This window comes from Balaenoptera ricei, chromosome 17, assembly GCF_028023285.1.
Source record: "Balaenoptera ricei isolate mBalRic1 chromosome 17, mBalRic1.hap2, whole genome shotgun sequence".
Lineage (NCBI taxonomy): Eukaryota > Metazoa > Chordata > Mammalia > Artiodactyla > Balaenopteridae > Balaenoptera > Balaenoptera ricei.
In genome coordinates this window covers 82,924,857-82,939,604 of record NC_082655.1, presented here as the reverse complement: position 1 = coordinate 82,939,604, position 14,748 = coordinate 82,924,857, and the positions used below count along the sequence as shown (strand labels likewise).

Below are 14,748 nucleotides of genomic sequence, written 5' to 3'. Positions count from 1 at the left end.
CAACCAGTGGATCAAAAAAGATATCAAAAGAGAAATTAAAAATACCTTGAGACAAATAAAAATGGAAAACCACATACCAGAACTAATATGAAGCAGCAAAAGCAGTTCTAAGAGGGAAGTTCATAGTGTTAAATGCCTACACATTAAGGGAAAAAAAAGAAAGATACCAAATGAACAACCTAACTTTACACCTCAAAGAATCATGTAAAGAAGAACAAATTAAGCCCAAAGTTAGTAGAAGAAAGGAAATAATAAAAATCAGTCAGGAAATATATGATACAGATTGAAAAGACAATAGAAAAGATTAGTGGAAATGATTAATGGTTTTTTGAAAAGCTAAACAAAATAGACAAACCTTTACCTGGATATAACAAAAAAAGATAAATGTCTGAAATAAAATTAGAAATAAGAAGGGAGTCATTACAACTGATATCACATAAATACAAAGGATCATGATAGACTACTATGAACAATTATACACCAACAAATTGGACATCCTAGAAGAAATGGATAAGTCCTAGAAACATTCAACCTACCAAGACTGAATCAGGATGAAATAAAAAATCTGAACAAACTACTAGTAAGGAGATTGAATCAGTAATCAAAAACCTCACAACAAAGAAAAGTCTCGGAACAGATGGTTTCACTATTTAATTCTGTCTCATATTCAATGATGAATTAATGCCAATATTTCTCAAACTCTTTCAAAAAATAGAAGAGGAGAGAACACCTCCAAACTCAACACCTCCAAACTCATTTTACATGGCCAGTATTACCCTGATACCAAAACCAGACGAGGACACTTCAAGAAAAGAAAATTACAGGGCAATATCCTTAAAGAACATGGACACAAAAATCCTCAATAAAGTATTGGCAAACCAAGTTCAACAATATATTAGAAGGATTATATACCATGATCAATTGGGATTGATTCTAGGGATGCAAGGATTGTTCACCTTCCACAAATCAGTCAACATGATACATCATATTAACAAAATGGAGAAAAAAAAATCATATGATCATTTCAATAGATGCAGAAAATGCTTTGACAAATATCAACATCCACTCATGAAAAAAATCTCAACAAATTGGGTGTTAAGGGAATGTACCACAACATAATAAAGGCCACAAAGTGCAAGCCCACAGCCGATACCATACTCAACAGTGAAAAGGTCAAAGCTTTTCCTCTAATATCAGGAACAACAGGGATGCCCACTCGCGTCACTTTTGTTTAACATAGTACTGAAAATCCAAGCCAGAGTAATTAGGCGAGAAAGAGAAATAAAAGGCATCCAAATATCAGAAGAATTAAAACTTGTTCACGGATGACATGATATTATACAGGAAAACCTAAAGACTCACCGAAAAACTGTTAGAAGTAATAAATGAATTCAGCAAAGGATACAAAAATCAATATAGGCATACTTCATTTTATTATGCTTTGCTTCATTGCGCTTTGCAAATATTGTACGTTTTTGTTTGTTCGTTTTACAAATTGAAGGTTTGTGGCAACCCTGTGTTTCTATGCCATTTTTCTAATAACATTATTTTAAAATTAAGGTATGTACATTTTTTAAGACATAATTGTACACTTAATAGAGTACAGTATAGTGTAAACATAATTCTTATATATACAGGGAAACCAAAAAGTTCATGTGATTTGCTTTATTGTGATACTAAATTTATTGTGGTGGTCTGGAACTGAATCCCCAATATCTCTGTATACAAAAATCAGGTGCATTTCTATATGCTAACCACAAACCTATCCAAAGTAGAAATTAAGAAAACAATCCTATGTACAGTTGCATCAAAAAGAATTAAAATACCTGGGAATAAATTTAACCAAGGAGGTAAAAAATATCTCTACACTTAAAATTATAAGACATTGATGAAAAAACTTGAGGAAGACAAAAGTAAATGGAAAGATATTCTGTGCTCGTGGATTGTAAGAATTAATATGGTTAAAATGTCCATACTGCCCAAAGCCATCTACAGATTGAATGCAATCCCTATCAAAATTCCAATGGCATTTTTCACAGATATAGAACAAACTATCCTAAAATGTATGTGGATCCACAAAGACCCCGAATAGCCAAAGCCGTCTTGAGAAAGAAGAGCAAAGCTAGAGGCATCACACTTCCTGATTTCAAACTATATTACAAAGCAGTAGTAATCAAAAGAGTATGGTGTTGGTATAAAACACACGTATTTAAATGGAACATAATAGAGAGTCCAGAAATAAACCTGTGCGTATATGGTCAATTAACTTACGACAATGGAGGTGCAAATATACTGTGGATAGATGATAGTCGCTTCGATAAATAATGTTGGGAAAATTGTACAGCCACATGCAAAAGAGCGAAACTGGACCCCTATCTTACACCACACACAAAAACAACTCAAAATATATTAGACTTTAATGGAAGACCTGAAAACATAAAAGTCTTAGATGAAAACATGGGTGGTAATCTCCTTCACCTTGGTCCTGGTGATGAATTTTTGGGATTTAACACCAAAAGCAAAGGCAACAAAAGCAAAAATAAACAAATGGAACTACATCAAACTAAAAGGCTTCTGCACAGGAAAGGAAACTGTCACCAAAATGAAAAAGGCAACCTATAGAATGGAAGAAAATATCTGCAAATCATATCTGATGAGGTTAATATCCAAAATACGTAATGAACTCATACAACTCAATAGCAAAAATATCAAAGTCTGATTTTAAAAATGAGCAGAAGAACTGAATAGACATTTTTCCAAAGAAGAAATCCAAGTGACCAACAGGTATATGAAAAGGTGTTCAACATCAGTAATAATCACGGAAATGCAAGTCAAAACTCATTGAGATACCACCTCACGTCTGTCAGAATGGGTATCATTAAAAAGACAAGAGATGACAAGTGTTGACCAGGATGTAGAGAAAAGGGAACCCTTGTGTGCTGTTGGTGGGAGTGTAAATTGCTGCAGCTACTATGGAAAGCAGTACAGAGGTCCTAAGAAAATTAAAAATAGATCTGCCATACTATCCAGCAATCCCACTTCTGGGAATATATTCATACAAAAGGGGTGCAAACTTTTAGTCATGAAGTGAATAAGTTAGCAGGATCTAATGTAAACATGGGGTGATGGTTATTCAGAACACTGCCTGTACAACTGAAGTTTGCTGAGAGTAGAATTTGAATGTTTACATGAAAAATAAAAAGATAAATATGTGAGGAGGTGGATCTGTCAATTGAGTAAATGGGGGGGGTCCTTTAACATGCACACATGTATCCAGTCTCCACAGTGTACGCTGTAAATGCTTACAGATTTATTTGTCAAATATATCTCAATAAAATTGAAAAGAAAAAGGAAACAAAAAAAGTTAATTTGCATGTATTGTAGCAGAGCCTTCTTTTTTTTTTTTTTTTTTTTATTTGTACATTTTTATTTTTAAAAAGAGGGAGGGAGGGAGAGAGAGGGAGGAAAAATGTAGCAAAAAGGGCAAAATATTAACCTTTGTTAATTTGGTATATAGATGTGTAATATAATATTTTCCGGACATTTCTGTGTATTTTAAATGTTCAATACTAATTTTAAATAGAGATATATACTATATGTGAAAATAAAAGGAGAGTTTGGGGTATTTTGAAATAGATTAAAAGAGTGGAACCTAATTTAAATAGCAGAGCCTTCTTGAACCTTTTTTTTTTTTTAGTGTACGAGAGGTTTTTTACTAGAATTATGATTGTTGACTAGAGGTCATGGTGTTTCCATTCCTAAGTATGGTGCACCAGCTCAGAATTCCCTGCAGGAATTCTTGGAGCAGAGGTATCCTGTGACCCTATGACTAAAACCAAGGTGGAAATGCAGATTCTCTATTACGGTTTCAGATGCTCCCGCCTGTGGAGGACTGTTCTGCATTCATTTTTACTCTTGCTTTCTATCTTTCATCCTGTAATTCCTGCAGTTTACTTGTGAGATTCTAGGGCTTGGCATTAACTATATACTTCTTTCAGATTGTATTTTGTCTTTTTTTTTTTCTTCTCTCTGAAGAAATTTCATAAGATTGAAAACCAACATTTGGCAAATAATTATCTAAATCATTGTGCAAAGAACACAGTGTTTTGCTTTTTTTCTTGTGTTTATTATATTGGGTTGGCCAAAAAGTTCGTTCAGGGTTAGGATTAGTTCTTTAAGTAGTAAGTATTCTTTTTTTTTTTTTTTTTTTTCCAAACTTTCATTATTCTAGTTCAGTCTTTCACAAACATACTGTACAGGGTCTTATATGGTATAAAACAAAGGAAAACATCTCTGTCTATTGAATTTAACACAACACCAAAACAAAGCAATTAAGACTTTGGGGAATTAAGCAGTAAGTATTCTTGAAGAGGCAGTAGGTACATCATGAGTCTAAGCCTGTGATCTCTGGGGCCACACTGCCTGGCATGCAGCCCGCTGTGCCCTCAGCAGGCGTCCCACCTTCTGCGGTGCTGCCCACCCAGTGTCTCTGTTCGTCATCTGTAAAATAGAGATGACAGTAGTACCTCCTTTTGTGCTGTTGTTCAGAGGGGGTGTATAAATGAGTTACTTCATGTAAACAGAATGATAAGAAGGGCTTGCGTATATATAAAGTAGAGATTCTTTGGCATATATGTGATTATGATAATTTTTTTTAAATTGCTGTTATATATACTGCTTGCACACACACGTATTCAGAAATAATTAGTGCCTGTAGAAAAACAGCTACCTATAGGAAAACAAAGTAGTTGGTAGTGACAATATATATAATATGTTTTAAAATAAGATCCTTCAATCATTGTGGAAAGAGCATAGGGTGCAAGTAAAAATCTAACAGAATCAGTAACACCAGTGACTAACATTTCTTGAAGATTTACTAAATGCCATACACTGTGCTCAGTTCTTTCCGTTTTCAAGAACTGTTTCCTCATCTGGCTAGTTATACAATATTGGAGAATTTTCTTAACCTCTCTCTAAGCTCTGATTTTATAATGTATGAGGTGGGTATTGATACCTGTTCTTTCTACGTCAAAGGGATATTATTAGAATAAAATAAGATAATGTAGTGAAATGATCAGTGAACATAATTTTATGAGATAATACATTGGTAAATTATATAACATGTAGTCATAATGGTGATTAACAGCTGATCTTGATTTCTCTTAAGATCACAGATGTGTTAGGAGCTGCTGACTTTTCTGAGTATAGGTAGTTTACGAATTTAAAAAAATGTGCGTTTATATGAATTTATAATTTATCTACCTACCTATCTATCTATGTGTCTAGTCATTGATAAGTCAGGGCTCTTGTGAAGTACCTGTATGTCCCTTGTTATGAATTGTCTTCCTGTCATACGTGGAAGTTTTCTTCTTTGTATAATGTTGGTATCCTTGCTGTATGTTTATGATTAATACTCAATTATCTCTGTAGGCCAAGTAATGAGCCCATACCCAAATCCTCTTATTTGAGTGTTCTACCTATCAACAGTGTACAGGTTTTATTCTTGACTACAACTCTGAACCCATTTTACAATTATCTGTTTGCCTGTCTGCTGATCAGATTGTAAGGCCCGCCATGACATGGCTTGTTGCCTTCTTCGTATCCTTGGCACCTGGTGCTTGGCTAGGTAGAGCAGGAAACACGTAATCAGGACATATTTATGGAATAAGTAAACTAAGAAAGGATAGTCAGGAAGTCATACTGATCTCAGAGGAGCCTGTATTTCTAAGAATCAGAAAACTGATCTTCCGAGAAATCTTTAAAAAGGAGATTACTAACCTAGAAGGATTTGGCCTCTAGGAAGAGAATGTATTGCCAAACAAGTTAAAATTTGAATGCTTTATTTGTCCCTGATTGGAGGGTATAAAATATAAATGTACCAACTATTCTGAAGCTTTTCTTTTAACTAAGCTTAATACATTATAATTTGTTGAACAGAGGCGGGCTAGCAGAAAGACTAAATGGACTGCAGAATCGAGAGAGATCTGCCATTTCTTTGTGGAGACATCAGTATCTTTCTTACCAAAGGACACTTTCAGGTAAGGCTTGCACTGGCATCTGTGAGTAAAGAAAATGCCAGTTAAAAAGTATTTTTACATTAAAATATATGAAGTTGATCATCACTATTTTTACACCTTTTTCTCTAGGTATCCAAAGATCTGAGTGGGACAGTTCTATATTACACCTTTTTCTTGCTCTGTCCCAGTAGCTTTCAGACTTTTGTGACTGTGACCCACAGTAAACAGTACATCTTACGGCATCTCCCAGTACACACACGACATTCACACATATCACTCACACACACACACACACACACACACACACACACACCCCTGAAACAAACATTTAATAAACAACACTAAGCTCAGTGATGTACCAAAATCCTAGTCTCACTAAATTGATGCAGGACCCTCCTAATGAGTTGCAACATTACAGTGAATTAACCAAATTGTCAAGCACAGAGCTGAGAGAGTGTCTTCTGGAGGTTGGACTAGAAAAATACCAAGACAAACTAGTGTGCCTGGGTGCCTGGACCAAAGGGAAAAGATGACCTTTCGTTTGGCTCATTGGCACCAAATAGCTTATTTGGAATGTTCCTTATGTTTTCCCTTCTTTAATTTGGGAATAGAAGGTATTCATGGTATTTAATTATACCATGAATAAAAGACAAAAACAAAACAAAACAAAAAACCAGAGCCAAAAATTAATCCATTAATTTGAAAATATGAATGCGACCATCTCTAATAGATTTTTCTGTTAGAAGTCTCTGTATTTAGGAATTTGGGTTTTGTTTGTCTCTTAGATGAATTTATTTTTCAGATCTGTGAATCCTCCCCTTGATGTCTTGTAGTAAGTTGTGTCTTTTTCTTTACTTTTGATATAACTCATTATAAACATATATTAGGAAGAACATTTCACTCTTTGGTGTTTTGTTTCCTGTGTGGCCTGGCAGAAGAATTTTCTTCTTTCAACATAAGAAAAGTTTTTTCTCATTTCTGTATGTGTGTAGCAACTGAATAAATGAGAGAAAAACTTGCAAATATTAAGTAGAGGTAACTCCCTCTCTCCCCAATCCCAAGAACTAAAATTTAGTAAACAGCTGAAATTCAGTGATGGATTTGTTAAAATATCTCTGTAATTAAACTCTCCAATCCTCTTAATTTCCCTGTCAAAAATGAGTATAACTGTAGACCCTTGCCTTATGAACTGTGCTAATAATAAATCAAACTGCATGGGAAGGATGTGCAGCTCTAGGATGGCCCTGGGACTTGATAGACTGTGGAGACACAGAAGCACTGTCATTCTGAGGTTGGTTTCACTGCTGCCGGATCTGGAAGTTCAGAAGCAACCAAGAGCAGCAACTCCTCCTCCCCTTAGGGTGTGGATGTACCTTTGGGTTTGCACCGTACCACAGTCAGAATCCCATCTTATTCCGTTCAGACTCAAGAGCGTTATTGAGCTTTGGTTAATTTTGAATGACCAGGGGACTGTGTCGGGCTTGATTTTTCCTTCTGATGGGTTTGAGAAATCTAGGAGTTAGTAGTAATTTATGAACCACATCTTGGTTTTTGTCCTGAATATTAAGTGTAGTATATCTCACTGAGTCTACCTTTATGTCCCTCAGATATGAGAAATTATGGTTTACAAAATTAATCTGTAATTGTAATAATTTAGCCTGAGGCCTTTCTTCCCAAGTTTCTTATATTTGAGGAGTATTATTTAATTATTCCACAGTTGACAGGGACATGGAGCCCACTTACTAACTTGAGATATTTGAGGGGATGTCTTCAACATATCTTTCTGCCTTTTTAAAAAAACTTTTCATTTGAAGATAATTGTAGATTCACATTAAACTAATGCCATTCTGAGAAATAACACAGTGGCTTCTTGTGCCCCTCACCTCGTTCCACCAAGGATGACGTTTTTCCTATCTCTAGTACGCTGGCACAACCAGGAATTGATCCAGATACAATTCACCAACCTTATTCAGGCTTTACCAGCTTATATGCACTCGTGTGTGTGTGTTTTGTTTATGTAATTTTATCACCTGGGTAGATTCATGTGCCTATTACCACAGTCAAGATACAAGACACTCATCATCAGGGTCCCTCGTGCTCCCTTTTAGCCACCTCTTCCCACCTAATGCCTTTCAACCACCAGTGTGTTCACCATTTCCATACTATTGTCATCGCAGAAATGTTCCATAAATGAAATAATATGGTATGTAACCTTTGGGGAATTGACTTTTTTCACTCAACACCATTCCCTTGTGATTTATCCAAGTTTGTGTGTATATCAGCAGTTAGTTCCTCTTACTCTGTGATATGGATGTACCACACTTTGTGCACCTGTGGAGGGACATTTGGACCTTACAAATAAAGGTGCTGTGAACAAGATTTTGAGTGAACATAGGTGTTTAATTTTCTGGTATAAATGATCAAGGGTGCAGTTGCTGGGTGTTATAGTAAGTGCTTGTCTAGTTTTGTAAGACATTGCATATTAATATCAAATATTTCAGTGAGTATCTCTAACACATGTTTCTGGCTTTAAGAAAAAAATTTTTTTAACACCTTTAGTTTGTGGATTTCAACTCTTCTTTTCTTCCCTCATGGATAGCTTACTTTTCTGGGCTGTTTTATAACTCTTACTTATACCATTTAATAATCAGTTTTGTTTACCTTGTTAGTACCTTCTAGTACATTTCAGTATAAAAGACGTACATCTCAAGACATACATCTTGTTAGTACCTTCTAGTACATTTCAGTATAAAAGACATACATCTCAAGGTTCTTCAAACTTGAGTAAATTTTTATGTGTGCCTGTTTTCTTGGTTTTTGTTGTAGTTGTTTTTTGATACACTCAGGAGAGATTGAGCTTTGCTGTTGAAAGAACAGAGAGAAGCATGTGTACTGCACATGAAGGCCAATATAGATGGGTGTGTTGGATGAAACACAGTGAAGAGAAGGCAGAGGGTAGACCACTCAGGGCTTGGAGGCCACTATTGGATTTTATTCCAATGTGATGCCTTGCAAATATGCAATTTAAAATATGGCTGTGGAATAGAGAATTGTGATTATAGAAACAAGAGAAAAATATTTCCTAGATTTCTTTTCAGGAACCATTTTATTTCTCTTCTTCCTATTTGAGGGGAAACAGTTTTCCAACACTAGTTTGCCATTTACCTGGATGGCAATGGCCAGTTTCTATTAAGTGATATTCAGAGTATTTCTCATGTTTATCATCTCATTTAATCCTCACAGCAGACCTTCCAGTTAGGTTCTCTGATCCTATTTTAGAGACAGAGAGAATCTGGACAGGCAGGGTCCTGTGTTCTGGCTAGCAGGTGGCAGAGTCAGATTTATATCAAACAGTCTCCCTTGGTGGCCCGTGATCGTGGCCCATCTTGTTCTGGGTAGATTGCTGGGAAGGCAGATCCAGGCACTGAGGACATGAGCCCGTGTTGTGCCCGACTTCTGTAGATGTGAGTGTAATGATTCCTTTGTCTGACCTCTGTTTAGTAGCAGTGCAACAAATATTTTCACAATATGTTTGATATCTATGTTTTTAAGACTAATAATAGTTACAGATATTCTTGGATGAAAAAAAACAGTGAACTTCTTATACTGTTCAGGAAGAGTGTAAAGAAAAAAAAGAAGAAAGAAGAAGTGAAACAAAAAAAATGATGGGTTTGAGATAAATTATTTTTCACAAGATTTTTGTTCGTAGAAGTTCCCTCTAAACTTCAGAAAGAAGAAGGGGGTGGATAAGAAAGGAGGGAAATCAATGAAGTGCAGTAGCATTTACTGTCATCCAAAGCAGAATTCTCTCTGGATTTCCTTGTCCTTCACCTTGCTGCCATTGAACATGTTGGCAGTGCTCACTGAGTGCGTGTGTGTGAGCTCTGGCCTGTGAGGACAGATGTGCTTTAGGTTTCTGTGCACGTGTATGTGTTTCAAAAGCAATAAGTGTGTCACCTTGAATTTAGATTGGTGGTATCAGAGCAAAGCATGAACCTAGTTATTCACATTGGCATTAGCATTTAATAGCTTTTGGATTAAAAGGATTTTAATTTTTTTTTACCATTTTGCCACTGAGTCGTGGTCAGCTGAAACTTTGTAAAGTGTAGGCCACAAAATACTGTAAATACCTCTGTCCGTGCCTTTTGCCAGCATTGCTCACCAGCATCCTGATACAGCCACATGGGAAATCTTGCGTCCGCATGCACTGCTAACCAGCCCTTGGGTGTCCCATATAGTTGGCAAACAGCCCCTGTGGGCTCACCTAGATGAAATACTGAGTTTCCTTAAAATATCAGTAAATTCACACAAGGCTGCCTATCTGCCAGAGAATAATTATTTCCTTATTTTTCCCACCGTGATTTTTTCAAAATTACATTCACTACCTTATTGTTTTCCAGTGCCACAGTTTATTACACACTCCACTGCCAAAGCTTTTGTTGTTGTTTTGTGGGGTGTTTGCTTTTTATTTGTTGTTGTTTTCTCCTCCAGAGAACAATCTCTAAATTCAGGGGAGGGGAGAATTTGCTGTTTATAATTTCTCCTTGGCTTTCTGGATGCCAGACTTGAAAGTTTTTCAGAGATGATGCAAGTAGGTGAGACACTGGAGTTTAGACTGATGTAGATAATACAAGTGATGGCTCCCACTGAATGCACCTCCTGTCAGGCCCTGAGTGAGGAGTGCACACAGCTCTCACAGCAATCCTGCGGAACTGCACTATGCCTTCCAAATCCTAAAAGTATCCAAACATTTTACTTTCTAGTCCCTAGAGTCAGAGATTATTTGTTAAGTGAAGAAGGCTGATTTGGAGGCAGGAGACAGGGCCTCACTCTTTAAATGTTAAGTTTTTCACTGCCTATTCTTGATAAACAAAAGGCTGTTTTTTGGGGGGGGGGGTGTTTAAGGTCACTTCAATTAGCTAATTAGAAAACACTGATTCTGCTTTAAGTTGTATTGTAGAAGGTAAGCAACCAAGCAGTTTCAGTGTCTTTTTCTGTGAAATTGTCATGTACGTCACTTGTGCAGAGGGACATTTTTTATATGCCCATATTTCTGTGCTAATTTTAGTTATATGAAATAAATGTTATTCTCCCTCACTGCTAATTTTCTGGTGCTTAGAATCTGGTGGTGGAGATGGGATGGTGGCAAGAGAGAGGCACAGGCAAGGAACTGGACAGTTCGTCCTTCGTTTATTCCTTCCACAGGTGTTTATTGAGAGTCTGCTGTGTCCCAGACAATGTACACCATGCCACTACACTCACGGAACTTGCATTGTGTTGAGTGAGATAGATGGTAAGCCAAGGAAAAATACAGGTACAGGTTGGCACAGTGCAGGATCTGTGAGGCATTGTGGAGGGGCGCTCTGCTGGACAGGCCGTGGAGGAGAGCTTCACATTTACAGTGGATGCCTCCAGTCTCTGTCTAGTTTCCAGGGCAGAATATCAAAGAAATGTGGCTAAAGAGTTATGGAACAATGGTTTTGTTACTTATTAATTTTTGCAAGAAAAATTATAATTTAACTGAGATTTTGAATAGCCCATATTTTTCTTGTTTCTATCTTTTTTCAGTTTTATCGAGATACAATTTTTTTCAGTTTTATTGAGATATAATCACTGTAAGTGCAAGGTGTAAAGCATAATGATTTGATACGCATATATGTATCATCACAAGTTTAATCAATATCCATCGTCTCATATACATACAAAAGAAAAGAGAAAGAAAAAATAGACTTTCTCCCTTGTGATGAGAACTCTCAGGATCTATTAACAACTTCCGTACCTACCACACAGCAGCCTTAACTTAGTCACCGTGCTGTACAGCACATCCCTAGTACTTATTTATCTTAGAACTGGAAGTTTGTGCCTTTTGACCACCTTCCTCCAATTGCCCCTTCCCCCAACCCTGCCTCTAGTGACCGCAAATCTGATCTCTTTTTCTATCAGTTTGGTTTGTTGGTTTTTTTGTTTTTGTATGTGTGTTTTTTTAGATTAAAGTGAGATCTCATATAAGTGAGATCATACTGTATCTGTCTTTCTCTGACTTAGCATGACTTCAGGGTCAATCCATATTGTTGGAAATGGCAGAACTTCCTTCTCTTTTATGCCTGAATAATAACATTCCAGTGTGTGTGTGTGTGTGTGTGTGTGTGTGTGTGTGTGATGTATACACACTAGGATATTTTATATATATGTAGTATATAAATATATATGTATATCTCTCTCACACTTTCTTTATCCATTCATCCATTGATAGACACTTTGGTTATTTCCATATCTTGGCTATTGTCAACAATGCTGCAATGAACATAGGGGTGCAGCTATCTCTCTGACATCGTGTTTTCATTTCTTTCTGATGTGTTCCCAGAACTGGAATTGCTGGATCATATGGTAGTTCTAGTTTTAATTTTTTGAGGATCCTCCATTACTGTTTTCCACAGTGGCTGCACCAGTTTACATTCCCACCAACAGTGCACAAGGGTTCCTTTTTCTCCACATGCCAACCAGCATTTATCAATCTTCTTGATGATAGCCATTCTGACAGGTGTGGAGTGATAGCCCATTGTGGTTTTGATTTGCATTTCTGTAATGATTAATGATGTCAAGTATCTTTTCATGTACTTATTGACCTGAATAGCCCATATTTTAAATATTTTTCCACTTGAACAAAATCATTACAATTGAAAGGTTTTTTTTTAAAAGGTTATTATTGAAATTCAATAGGGAGCAGTCTATTTGGTATACATTTTATTCAAGCAGAGAAATATAAAGTACAATTTAAAGCTTTGGAAAATCTAGGATGCAACAGATTTTTTATTTGAAGAACCTTTACCACGTGAATATTTGCTTTTCTTAAATTATTATTATTTTGTGTTGAAATATATCACGAAGAAGATAATATAGAAAACATAGATATATACCTTAACAAGTACTGGTAAAGCAAGTATCCCTAGATTTTCTTCACATTATATAATAGTTTGGAAGTCTTAGTAAATACTATAAAATAAATTGTAGAAAACTGTTAACAAAGGTTATCATTGGAAAAGGTGTTGGGACAGGGTTTTAAAAAAATGTTCCTCTTATAAAAGAAGAAATTTGTTAAAATCAAATGTATTATTTTCACAATTAGAGAAGGGAGGAAAATGTGAAATGGTAGAGAGTTCCACCCTGACTTTTCCTCAAGAAGTAGTAAAATTTATACCTTTGTGTCAGGATGTGAAAAGTTCAATAACGAGGCTGATTTTTCCAGTGAGACAGTTTTCACAAGGCAGAGTGTTAGTTGGCCCTTGCCCTCGAGCATGGTTAGCTGTGAGCACTCAGAGGCTTGGTTTCCGTCTCCAAGGCCACAGCGGGTTCCCTAGGCATTGCTCCTGGGGCCCTTCTCTCCCTGCATGAACCTTACGTGGGCATTGCTGTGCCCCTGACACACAGGAAGCTTCTAACCTCCAGAGTAGTGGCACCCGTGGAGTGGGGCTCACTCGGACTTGTTGGGAATTCGAAGCCAGAAATCTGGCCCCTGCCTCTTTCTCACTGCTTTTCAGGGGCTCCTCTGAGGCCACGGAGCCCCCTGAAATGGGGTCATGCTCCAGACTCCCCACCTGAGTGGTCAGGAGAGGAAGCAGGAACAGCAGGGCCAGCATTTTCTGTACAGTGACAGTAGTGGAGCAAGAAGAGCCAAGAATTTTGTGGAGATATGTGTGTGTCTCCTTATTAATTACCTAATTTCTTAATTTCTTTGATGCAGTATTTTCTCATAATTAAAGAGTGTCTTGGGTTAGGAAATGTTAGGCTGATTATTTCTACCAAAGCAAGTTAGTTGGTAAACTAAGATCCCTCAATTACTTGAAAAATAATTGTTAAAAAGACATGATTTAGTCTAAGTCTTCTAATGTTGAGTGTTTAAAGCTAGGACGTGAAGCATGTGGTTAGCTGTTCATTTAATTTGGCTGATTTTTGTCAATATTTTATGCCTTTTAAATCTTTAGTTTCTGTGGGGACATGGGATTTTTTTTTCTAACATCTTTATTGGAGTATAATTGCTTTACAATGGTGTGTTAGTTTCTGCTTTATAACAAAGTGAATCAGTTATACATACATATACATATATCCCCATATCTCTTCCCTCTTGCGTCTCCCTCCCTCCCACCCTCCCTATCCCACCCTTCTAGCTGGTCACAGAGCACCGAGCTGATCTCCCTGTGCTATGCGCCTGCTTCCTACTAGCTATCTGTTTTACATTTGGTAGTGTATGTAAGGGACATGGGATTTTTGACATAATATGACGAGTTTAAAAACAATGCATGTTTGTTTAGATTTATGAAATGAGAATGACATGAAGCGGGTTGTAGTTTTTTAGTTCAGAGTCTTAGAAAACTCATTTAAAATGTTTTCTTAAACTCCTTGATCTACCTTACTTAACCACCCTTTGCTTCAAGTGAAGGGACACTGCTTGTGACCTACTCAGTGTGGGTCAGCCCCAGGTTGCTGGAGAGGTTCCGTGCAGTTCCTTTTCTTTAACTTCCCCTTTCCTCTGGGTCAAGGGAGCTGCCTCTGGATTATCTCCAGCTCCCCTCTGACCAGTAAAACCAGAAAGCCAATTAGGGTCTATGCTTTATTTTCCCCCCCTTTTTTATATCCAGACCCACATTTCGGTACAGCAGTGGTATTTAATATTGTTTTCTGTAGTCATGGGCAGGAGGAATTCACATTAATACTCTTGAGTTATTTATGTCAG

At 36.8% G+C, this 14,748-nt stretch overlaps 1 protein-coding gene across 8 annotated transcripts in view; it reads left to right on the top strand.

Annotated features, from left to right (window-relative positions):
- The window catches only part of SPIDR (scaffold protein involved in DNA repair), a 358,585-nt gene that overhangs the window by 137,972 nt on the left and 205,865 nt on the right, over positions 1-14,748 (top strand). For all 8 annotated transcript variants that reach the window (XM_059902231.1, XM_059902230.1, XM_059902227.1 and 5 more), the window contains exon 7: positions 5,938-6,038. In XM_059902231.1, the coding sequence (XP_059758214.1) occupies positions 5,938-6,038 (101 nt within the window). The remainder of the gene's footprint in view (positions 1-5,937; positions 6,039-14,748) is intronic.